The sequence below is a fragment of the Salvelinus namaycush genome, chromosome 17 (genome assembly GCF_016432855.1).
Source record: "Salvelinus namaycush isolate Seneca chromosome 17, SaNama_1.0, whole genome shotgun sequence".
Lineage (NCBI taxonomy): Eukaryota > Metazoa > Chordata > Actinopteri > Salmoniformes > Salmonidae > Salvelinus > Salvelinus namaycush.
Window position 1 is genome coordinate 3038183 of NC_052323.1, and position 12489 is coordinate 3050671.

General features: G+C 42.8%; 1 protein-coding gene across 1 annotated transcript in view; it reads left to right on the top strand.

The window, feature by feature from the left end:
- Window positions 1–8884: 8884 nt before the first annotated feature.
- Window positions 8885–12489, top strand: part of LOC120061864 (short transient receptor potential channel 3-like) — a 97898-nt gene continuing 94293 nt past the window's right edge. Inside the window, exon 1 of the mRNA XM_039011644.1 lies at window positions 8885–9041. Coding sequence (XP_038867572.1) covers window positions 8885–9041 — 157 coding nt within the window. The remainder of the gene's footprint in view (window positions 9042–12489) is intronic.

Consider the following 12489-nt stretch of genomic DNA (forward strand, 5'->3'; position numbering starts at 1 on the left):
CAAAACCGCCATAAAAAAGCCAGACTATGGTTTGCAACTGCTCATGGAGACAAAGATTGTACTTTTTGGAGAAATGTCCTCTGGTCTGATGAAAAGAAAATAGGACTGTTTGGCCATAATGACCATCATTATGTTTGGAGGAAAAATGGGGAGGTTTGCAAGCCGAAGAACACCATCCCAACCGTGAAGCATGGGGGTGGCAGCATCATGTTGTGGGGGTGCTTTGCTGCAGGAGGGACTGGCGCACTTCACAAAATAGATGGCATCATGAGGCAGGACAATTATGTGGATATATTGAAGCAACATCTCAAGACATCAGTCAAGAAGTTAAAACTTGGTCACAAATGGGTCTTCCAAATGGACAATGAACCCAAGCATACTTCCAAAGTTGTGGCAAAATGGCTTAAGGACAACAAAGTCAAGGTTTTGGAGTGGCCATCACAATACCCTGACCTCAATCCTATAGAACATTTGTGGGCAGAACTGAAAAAGCGTGTGCGAGCAAGGTGGCCTACAAACCTGACTCAGTTACACCAGCTCTGTCATGAGGAATGGGCCAAAATTCATCCAATTTATTGTGGGAAGCTTGTGGAAGGCTACCCAAAACGTTTGACCCAAGTTAAACAATTTAAAGGCAATGCTACCAAATAGTAATTAAGTGTATGTACACTTCTGACCCACTGGCAATGTGATGAAATAAATAAAAGCTGAAATAAATAATTCTCTCTATTATTCTGACATTTCACATTCTTAAAATAAAAGTGGTGATCCTAACTGACCTAAAACAGGGATTTTTTCTAACCAGGATTAAATGTCAGGAATTGTGAAAAACTGAGTTCAAATGTATTTGAATAATATGTAAACTTCCGACTGTAACTGTATCATTTTATACACTTCTATATACCACTCAAGGTGTATATTCCAACCAACTTGGAGTTACTGTCAACTATTACCAACATGTATTTCTTCCTTTTTACAGTCAGGCATGTGAACAAAATAAATTAGCATATGATTAATGTATAAAAAAACAACAACAAAAGAACACCAGGTTAAATAAAAATAAAACAAACATTACAACAAATCAAAATTAAACCTACCCCCTTTATTATCTCCAGAAGGATTTTTTTTTAACCTAATAAGGTCTACTTCAATATAGCCTAACACGTTGTTAGATTGGCTTTTATAACACATATAAGACAATAGGCTAACGAGTAGGCCTAACAAACAGCAAAAGCACTAGCCTATGTCAATCTAATATCCCCCATAGTACAAAAGTTTACCTATTCTATTCTGTGTGAGAAATAAATATTCCAAACATAAGGACAGGTGTGGGCACGATAGATCCCTAATTAAAACAACCACTAGTGTCCAAAAAAACTTTTTTACACAATGAGGCTGACGCAACAATTCAGAACATTTAGCTTAAAATGTGATAAACTATTACGCAATGTCTTAACATTATAAGAGCAGCATTGTGCACATGGCAGTAACCTATAAGCGCAAATGTTTCATTAGCAGAAAACACCATTCTCAAAAGTGACAGCAATTGCGCATTTTTATGGTGAAAATGATCTTCCCCAAATTTGAAACTCGTGAGCTTCGTATGTATGCCAGTTAGGCTCCCTTGTAAAGTGGATTAATGTGCTTAATTTTAAGAAGCTATTTGGTCACTTTAGTTGTGATACAAACCTTTTCAAAACATATAAACTATGCAAAAAAAGGCATTGTTTCTTGCCTTAAGCTGGGCATCATTCCCAAGTGATAATATATAATTCACAAGTGATAGGCTAATATTGTCACTCATCAGACTATTCTTCATTTAATCTTGTCTTTAAATATACTAAATAATATATGTGGGAAATTTGTTTTGATTTAGAATGGACCATTATCATGCACCTGTCTCGAAACAGGGGCAGGGGAAAAAATACCAGTCATCTATGCACTTAAATAGCGAATGGAGGACGCTTTTCCCGTGGTTCATTTTCATGCCAACTAGGTACGCTATACTCCTGTTGTAAAGATAAGCAATGTGCTTAATATTAGGAAAGTTGAGAAATAAATATAGTAGGCCTAGCCTATAGAAAGCTGATGGGATCCTCCTCTTTTTAATAGAGGCCATCACTCTGTTTTCTCGCACAATTGGATTGCCTATAGATATGTTGCGCAACATGAGCATATGGGCTCTCATGAAGTGTTTGTTAAGATTTTCAATTACATTTGCATTGATATCAGAGTGATTAGAGGGACAATAGAGTGCTGAGTACCATCAGCAGCATCAGAGCTTGGAGAAGCCTAATAACCGTGACCGCCGGTGTGGCGGTAATACGTTCACCACAACAGCCCTAGCAATAGCCATCTACTAGACATTTGTGCAGTGCTTTTTACTAAACACAAGTCATCATGTATTACATTAAAGGTCAATTCGGGGACTTTCTGTGTATTTTAATTGTTTTATCAATGTTTATTCACTTCTGAATCTCAGTCTCTTCAGCCCAGCTAGTGAGTTTGAGCTGTAGGTACAAGTGACTATGGTGTCGGATTACATTACATAGCCACTGCACTGAAGGTTGGAAAGCCCTGCTCATTTCATTCGCTGAAAGGCACCACTTCTTGGCAGAAAGATACGCATTCACGTGCAGCAATGTCAAACAAACCACAACACAGGAAATCTATCCACATCCACATAAACTTCTTCTTTCATAAACACAGAACGTTGTATATTGAATTCAGTTCCTCAATGTAGCCTTTGGCTGTATTATACAGCCAAAACATTAAGGAACTGTCAGTCACTGTCAGTGTTCTTCTTTTGAATTGTATGTGGCCTAATATTTAAACATTTAGATGAGTGGGCAGGGGGGAAAACTTAAAATGCACTCATTTTAAGTATGTAGTTATAAGGTATTATATAATCCAATGGTCATCCATAAGGAATTTATTCAGTGATTTTCTTTGTCTAATATATGTATCTATTCATTCACCACTAGGACGGGTTCACTTAATTTGAAGGGTTCATAATAAACCATTTATAAGGCATTTATGGGTAAGAATAAAAGATGTGCCTAAGACTTATTAAGCCCTTTAGTCCTTTCAATAAACCATTTGGAAGACCTTATTAAGAGCTGTCCTAACCTGTTAGAAGCTGTCAGCTGGAAGCATGCGTTTGCATGAATCTGCCTGTGGAAAATGGTTTGGAAATGATGAAGTTGTATCGACCAATCGCATCGCCTGTCAGTGTAACAGAGGTGTTTGTGAGCAAAATTAACAATTTACAAATATTCTCCTTCTAGTTTTTCTTATTTTTTAGTAAACCACATTTGTTTGATGTTTAACCTTGCTTGAGACCTGATGACTTGATTTAGCTTGCCAAGCTAATGTATAGGCTTTAGCTCAGTGGGCTAACACAATCTTGTAGTAAAAAGGAGACCTGGGTTTGAAACCCGGTGGTTCACACTGGCAGTTATAAATTGATCAAGCAATGCCAGGCAATGGCTAAATAGGTACTGTGTTAACTCATCTGAATGGAGGGAGGTTACACTTGATTTAGGAATTGGCAGTCCCATTCAAGCTCATTCCGATATCACTCGCTACCTATAAACTTCCTGCTGCAAATTTGGCTCCTGCTTCGCACCAGTTTCTGTGATCTAAGACTTCCAAGACACATTGTCACGTTCCTGACCTGTTTTTCCTTTTTCTTGTATTTATTTAGTTGGTCAGGGCGTGAGTTGGGGTGGGCTGTCTATGTGTGATTTTCTATGTTGGGGTTTTGTGTTCGGCCTGGTATGATTCTCAATCAGAGGCAGCTGTCAATCGTTGTCCCTGATTGAGAATCATACTAAGGCAGCCGGTGTTTCACGTGTGTTTTGGTGGGTGTTTGTTCTTGTGTCAGTGTTTCGCCACACAGGACTGTCACGGTAGTTATTTTGTATCGCATATTGTTTTTGTTAATTATTAAATCACTATGGAAACTAACCACTCTGCGTATTGGTCCGATCCGTCTCGCCTCTCCTCTCCTCGTCCGAGGAGGAGGACGAATATGAAAGCCGTTACAGAAACACCCACCACCAAAGGATCAAGTGGAGTGGTAAAGGGCAGCGACAGCAGCAACAGAGGACACAGGACTCGTGGACTTGGGAGGAGATCCTGGACGGCAAAGGACCCTGGGTTCAGCCAGGAGTTGGAGGCAGCAAAGGCAGAGAGGCACTGGTATGAGGAGGCAGCGCGGCGACGCGGTTGGGAGCCCGAGAGTCAGACCCAAAAATTTCTTGGGGGGGGGGGGGGCACACGTGGAGTGTGGCAAAGCCGGGTAGGATACCTGAGCCAACTCCCCGTGCTTACCGTGGAGTGAGAGGGCGTCGTACTGGTCAGACACCGTGTTATGCGGTGAAGCGCACGGTGTCCCCAGTACGTGTGCTTAGTCCAGTGCGGGCTATTCCACCTCGCCGCACTGGTAGGGCTAGGTTGGGCATCGAGCCAGATGTCATGAAGCCGGCCCAACGCATCTGGCCTCCAGTGCGTCTCCTCGGGCCGGCATACATGGCACCAGCCTTACAAATGGTGTCCCCGGTTCGCCAGCATAGCCCAGTGCGGGCTATTCCACCTCGCCGCACTGGCAGGGCTACGGGGACCATTCAACCTGGTAAGGTTGGGCAGGCTCGGTGCTCAAGAGCGCGTGTCCTCCTTCACGGTCCGGTTTTTCCGGTGCCACCTCCACGTACCAGCCCTCCGGTGGCAGCTCCCCGCACCAGGCTGTCTCTCCGTCTTCTCTCTCCAGTTGCTCCCACCTGTCCAGCGCTGTCAGAGCCTTCCTCCTCTCCAGCGCAGCCAGTGTCTGAACTGTCTGCCTGCCCAGCGCTGTCTGAACTGTCTGCCTGCCCAGCGCTGTCTGAACTGTCTGCCTGCCCAGCGCTGTCTGAGCTGCCTGCCTGCCCAGCGCTGTCTGAGCTGCCTGCCTGCCCAGCGCTGTCTGAACTGTCTGCCTGCCCAGCGCTGTCTGAACTGTCTGCCTGCCCAGCGCTGTCTGAACTGTCTGCCTGCCCAGCGCTGTCTGAACTGTCTGCCTGCCCAGCGCTGTCTGAACTGTCTGCCTGCCCAGCGCTGTCTGAACTGTCTGCCTGCCCAGCGCTGTCTGAACTGTCTGCCTGCCCAGCGCTGTCTGAACTGTCTGCCTGCCCAGCGCTGTCTGAACTGTCTGCCTGCCCAGCGCTGTCTGAACTGTCTGCCTGCCCAGCGCTGTCTGAGCTGCCTGCCTGCCCAGCGCTGTCTGAACTGTCTGCCTGCCCAGCGCTGTCCGAACTGTCTGCCTGCCCAGCGCTGTCTGAGCTGCCTGCCTGCCCAGCGCTGTCTGTCTGTCCCGCGCCTTCAAAGCCGCCCGTCTGTACTGAGTCTTCAAAGCCGCCCGTCTGTCCTGAGCCTTCAGAGCCGTCCGTCTGTCCTGAGCCTTCAGAGCCGTCCGTCTGTCCTGAGCCTTCAGAGCCGTCTGCTAGACAGGAGCCGCTAGAGCCGTCCGCTAGACAGGAGCCGCTAGAGCCTTCCGCCAGACAGGAGTAGCCAGAGCCTTCCGCCAGACAGGAGCAGCCAGAGCCTTCCGCCAGACAGGATCAGCCAGAGCCGTCCAGCCAGGACCAGCCAGAGCCGTCCAGCCAGGACCAGCCAGAGCCGTCCAGCCAGGACCAGCCAGAGCCGTCCAGCCAGGACCAGCCAGAGCCGTCCAGCCAGGATCCGCCAGAGCCAGCCAGCCAGGATCCGCCAGAGCCAGCCAGCCAGGATCCGCCAGAGCCAGCCAGCCAGGATCCGCCAGAGCCAGCCAGCCAGGATCCGCCAGAGCCAGCCAGCCAGGATCCGCCCCTCAGTCCGGTGCTGCCCCTCAGTCCGGTAGTTATTTTGTATCGCATATTGTTTTTGTTAATTATTAAATCACTATGGAAACTAACCACTCTGCGTATTGGTCCGATCTGTCTCGCCTCTCCTCGTCCGAGGAGGAGGACGAATATGAAAGCCGTTAATGCTGGAACAAGCCCGGTGCCCAACAGACTGATCAAGCCTCTCTCTAATACAAAACACCTGTCAAAATACTGTCAAAACACTACAGTTCACCTCTTGTTCTCAATTATAACTTCTTTTGAGGCCATCAAAAATCCACCAACTCAAAAATGTGGTAACACGATCTATCAGATGCTTTAAGACAGAGTACTCTCACCACGTTGTGGAGCCCCAAAAAACAGACTGTTCTGTCTGACTGAGACATATTCCACACTTCATGCACAGCCACACAGAGCTTCTTGTGTCAAATGGGCCACACACAGCAATAGAAGAGCTGTACCAGTCAATCCTTCCAGTGAACCACTGCATCTGCACATCAATAGAGGTCTGGTTATGCTGCAGGAGGCCTCTACGTTTATTGGCTAATTCCCCTTATTTTTAGAGGGAGCACAGAGGGATATGTGCTAATCATGCTAATGAGAAAATTAAAACCCAAAGGACAGCCTGGTAGCTGGTTGGATGGCAACATCAGTGTTCTAGCGTTCACATGGTCAAGCCTGGAGTTATCACACTCATTGGGGACCTATGGAGCATACATGTCTGTACATTACATGTGAGAAGTTATATTTTTATTTAGGCTACTATAGCTCATATGATTGATACAGTGGGGCAAAAAAGTATTTAGTCAGCCACCAATTGTGCAAGTTCTCCCACTTAAAAAGATGAGAGAGGCCTGTAATTTTCATCATAGGTACACTTCAACTATGACAGACAAAATTAGAAAAAAAAATCCATAAAATCACATTGTAGGATTTTTAATTAATTTATTTGCAAATTATGGTGGAAAACAAGTATTTGGTCACCTACAAACAAGCAAGATTTCTGGCTCTCACAGACCTGTAACTTCTTTAAGAGGCTCCTCTGTCCTCCACTCGTTACCTGTATTAATGACACCTGTTTGAACTTGTTATCAGTATAAAAGACAGTATTTTGCCCCAATTGCGATCTTGTTTCGTTGCTGCAACTCCCTAACGGGCTCGGGAGAGGCGAAGGTTGAGTCATGCGTCCTCCGAAACATGACCCGACAAGCCGCACTTCTTAATCACCCATTCGATTAACCAGGAAGAAAGCTGCACCAATGTCTTGGAGGAAACACCATTCAACTGACGACCGAAATTAGCTTGCAGTCACCCGGCTGCCACAAGGAGTAGCTAGAGTGCAATGAGCTAAGTAAAGCTCCCCGGCCAAACCTTCCTCTAACCCGTACAACGCTGGGACAATTGTGCGCCGCCCTATGCAATATTGCATCTCAGCCGCATTTAACCCCCTGGAGTCGATTGACACACCAGCGCAAAAAATTCCCATCAAAATCCATCCGTTTTGCTCAGGGACCACAAGTGTCATGGGACCCGTCTGAAGGTAACCGGCACCAGTTTTAAAAAACAAATGGAAGTATGAAGGTGGTTTTGTGCCTACCCCAAAAAATGGGTTTAAATAATTATGTGTTAAAAATATCCTAAATATTTTCAGAGTTTAAAAAAATATCTCCTAGATTTAGGACACTTCAAAACCTTATTTCTTCTTATGATTTTTTTTTTACTGTCCTTGAATGTGTTATTCAATGTGTTTCTATGGGCTTTAGTAGTAAAAAAAACAAATAATTTTGTCATATTCTTTTTATATACCTAAAGGGGTCCTACAATTCTAATTCAAATAGCTAAATGATCCATAGTATAACCATCTTAAAACAAATCCATATGTCAGTTTAGAACCCCCCCAACGATTTAGACTTTGTAACGGCTGTCAATGTCGTTCTCCTCCTCAGACGAGGAGGAGCATGGATCGGACCAAGATGCGGATGGGTAAGTATTCATGATTTAATGGCAAACCAACAAACACTACAAATTAACAAAACAACAAACGTGACTAACCTGACACAGTCCTGTGTGGCCCAAACGCTGACACAGGAAACAAACACCCACAAAACACCAGTGAAACCCTGGCTGCCTTAGTATGACTCTCAATCAGAGACAAACGATACACACCTGTCTCTAATTGAGAATCATACCAGGCCGAACACAAAACCCAACATAGAAATAGAAAACATAGACTGCCCACCCAACACTCACGCCCTGACCAATAAAGACATACAAAACAAGAGAAAACAGGTCAGGAACGTGACAGACTTAAAATATATTTTTTTATATCATTTTTTAAAATGTTTTATGGTCTACTATACCGTTTTTTCTATTGTCACTCACGACCTTTGGAGTCAAACATTTCACACATCCCCCCCAGAGGTGGCCAGTAATTAAGCGTTTTATATCTACCGTTTACTGTGTGCATATTCCATGAACAGTATGCCAGTTTGAATCATGTAACAGTACCTTGGGGGATATGGTGTCACCATGCATACATACTTTCATAAGAAATTAGAACCACGCTAGAAGCTGAGAAGCAAATTAGAAGCAGATTAGATTGCTGTAAGAGTGCTGCACTAGTATTCAGATGGCTGAGCGCTATAAACCAACAGATCGGTGATTTATTATCCAAATAAAGTAATAATGGAAAGCAAGCAAACATCTTTCAGTACCAAGGCAAACACTTCACCTGTTACTTGTGTGATTTTAGTAGCCTAGTGGTGGTGGTGGCAGTGGTGAAGATGAAGACAGTGATTGGTGAGCGTTCATTTGGCAGAAATGGGCTGGACCACTACAACCTCCCATTCAATTCACTTTTACAAACTAGCCCGGAGTTGTACAACGACCTGGGGAAATAGACGGTAGGCTGGCTGAGAACTCAAGCACACGCCGGCTTCATTCTGAAGCCAAAACTGACGTGCTGACTTCGGAACTTTGTCACAAAAAAAATGAGACAGTAGAGAGAGAGAGTCACTACTGCCCATATGTTAACGAAGGCCAGAAAGTATCACAAGAGAGAATCGTTCTTCGAAGAGGAGGATGTACAGTGCTGGATAGAGGACAACGACGGTGTGAATGCACATGACCTAATATCCGTCCAAAAAGTCCGGAACTCTTCGGGATATTGTGCTTATAATGTGAGTAAACTAGCCTACTGTCTATGGATAACTCATTATGGGTTTGATAACGTGGGCACGGGAACTGAGATAGGATACTATCTTTGTGGGAACTGAGATAGGATACTATCTTTGTGGGAACTGAGATAGGATACTATCTTTGTGGGGATTAACATGTTTAGTTAAAACTGTTGAAATGTCATGAATTATTATTTTATGACACAGGCTACTTTAAATGAACTTTTCTGCCTTTGGTCCAATGAAAAATCATAATTTATCATGCGCTCTTCGAAGATCAAGACTATTCACATTTGTTGCACTGACGTGTCATATAAAGTCCTCCGATACGAAGCTTTTAACTGGTAGCTAATAGTGCAATGATGTTGTTTTGGGCCAAACCCAAATGTATAATTATATCCTATTATCGTAATCTAGCTGCATTTTTGGACATTGGCAGTGTTTGTGACAATACTTGTGCCACTTCGTTCGCTTGTCACACATGACATTGTGCAGACAAGAGAGCGTCAGTTTGGTTGATAATGCATGACATGCTGACTAGACCGCGCCATCGCATGTTAATTTTGTCCACCCACACCAGACGCGATCAGGACACACAGGTTGAAAAATCAAAACGAACTCTGAACCAACTATATTCATTTGGGGACAGGTCAAAAAGCATTAAATATGGGTATTGTTTCATAAAAAAACGATGTAAAAGGATTACACAAGGGGTTTAAAATATCAAGGAAACGCACATAATACACACATGAATCATCCAAGTTATTTTGTGTCTGCATAGGAACATGAGATTAAAAAGACCTTTATATCCCAGGACAAATTTGCAAGCAACAGCAAGCTAGCTAGCTAAATTGCCATACATGTTTAATACAATAGCCATACATCAGAGATGATCATCTGGACAGGAGTATGTAAATCTAATACACTTAGCTGTGTGCACGTGTGTGTATAAATCCACTCCAGTCTTCAAAGGTTCTCCATATCTTACCCATTAATTAAGATGTTATCATGTGTCACATGTGTGGTGATGTAAAGTGTGCTAACAGGGGTGAATACTCTGCTTTATGCTATCTTATCCAGGTGATACTTGCTTTGGGCTAATACAGTGTCTTCAGAAAGTATTCATACCCCTTGACTTATTTCACATTTTGTTGTGTTACAGCCTGAATTAAAAATGGATTAAATAACAAATACACATCGACACACAATAGCCCATAATGACAATGTGAAAACATTTTTGGACGTTTTTGCAAATGTATTGAAAAAGTCAAATACAGAAATATCTCATTTACATAAGTATTCACACCCCTAAGTGTCAATACATGTTAGAAACACCTTTAGCAGTGATTACAGCTGTGAGTCTTTCTGGGTAAGTCTCTAAGAGCCTTGCACACCTGGATTGTACAATATTTGCACATTATTCTTTTAAAAATTATGTAAGTTCTGTCAAGTTGGTTATTGATCATTGCTAGACAGCCACGTTCAAGTCTTGCCATAGATTTTCAAGCCGATTTAAGTCAAAACTGTAATTAGGCCATTCAGGAACATTCAATGTCGTCTTGATAAGCAACGCCAGTGTATATTTGTCCTTGTGTTTATTGGTTTTTGCCTTGTTGAAAAATGAATGTGTCTCCCAGTGTCTGTTGGAAAGCAAACTGAACCCGGTTTTCCTCTAGGATTTTGCCTGTGCTTAGCTCTATTCCGTTTCTTATTATCCTAAAAAACTCCCTAGTCCTGCTGATGACAAGCATACCCATAACATGTGTTGTGTATTGATTTGCCCCAAACATAACACTTTGTATTAAGGGCATGAAGTTAATTTCTTTGCCCCAAAAAATTCAGTCTTATTACAAACAGGATGCATGTTTTGGAATATTTTTATTCTGTACAGGCTTTTTTCTTTCCACTGTGTAATTTAGGTTAGTATTGTGGAGTAACTACAATGTTGTTGATCCATCCTCAGTTATCTCCTATCACAGCCATTAAACTCTAACGGTTTTAAAGTCAGTATTGGCATCATGGTGAAATCCCTGAGTGGTTTTCTTCCTCTCTGGCAACTGAGTTAGGAAGGACGCCTGTATCTTTATAGTGCCTGGGTGTATTGATACACCATCCAAAGTGTAATTAATAACTTCCCCGTGCACAATGGGATATTCAATATCTGCTTTTTTTTACCCATCTACTAATAGGTGCCCTGCTTTGCGAGGCATTGGAAAACCTCTCTGGTCTTTGTGGTTGAATCTGTATTTGAAATCCACTGCTCCACTGAGGGACCTTACATATAATTGTATGTGTGGGGTATAGAGATGAGGTAGTCATTCAAAAATCTTGATAAAGACTATTGCACACAGAGTGAGTCCATGCAACTTATTATGTGACTTGTTAAGCACATTTTTACTCCTGAACTTATTTAGGCTCGCCATAACAAGGTTGAATACTTATTGACTCAAGACATGTCAGCTTTTTATTAATTTGTAAAAATGTCTAATAACATAATTCCACTTTGACATTATGGGGTATTGTGTAGGCCAGTGACACAAAATCTAAATCTAATCGATTTAATATAAATTCAAGCTGTAACACAACAAAATGTGGAAATAGTAATGGGGTGTGAATACTTTCTGAAGCCACTTTACATGTAGCACAGACCTTTGGTAAGTCATGCAGTGTTTAACGTCCTTCTAACTATGGACGTAAACTCTATGTGTTTAGGGTGTTGTTGATGATTAGCGAGCTGGTGCCACCATACATTGTCAGGCTAAGCTGAGTTTACGGCTGTATATTAAAAATGACGTTTGAAAAGTCAGTAGAAACACTTTAAAATGAACCTGTCAAACAGTAGACCTACCACAGTTCCCCAACCCTGCTGTGTTGGGGATAGTAATAGCTCAAGTCTTGTGTGTTGTGATTTTGATATAAACTTAGATATTCCTTGGGTATATGTTGAGTTTGTGAATACAACAAAAGTGAATATCTTGCATTTTAAGATACCAACGCCATTTTATGCCTTGCCAATGGTATGCCTTGCCATCATGTGATTTGCGCCTTAAGTGTAGAGACCCTAGCCTGGTCTCCGATCTGTTTGTGCTCTTACCAACTCCATTGCTCATTGTCAAGCTCATTGTTTGGCATGACAATCAGTGACAAGGAATTGGCATGATATCACAACCAGACTGGCACTCAGGCTATGGAGACCCAATAGAATTAGAATGAGTAGAATTTAGATATTTCTTCAGTCCATGGATAATTTTTTTTGTGGTCTCTCAATATGGCAACACAATAGCCACTTGCGTGTGTAGAATAGTGAGAGAGGCACAGGATTCTGACAGTATTTTCAGCAGAAGATATCCACTGACAGAGTACAAGAAAGTATTGTTGGACCTCGACCACCCAGGAATGAAAGGTCATGAACTTCTCTAGGCAGTGACATTTGTCCTCTGAGAAGATCGTCTGTG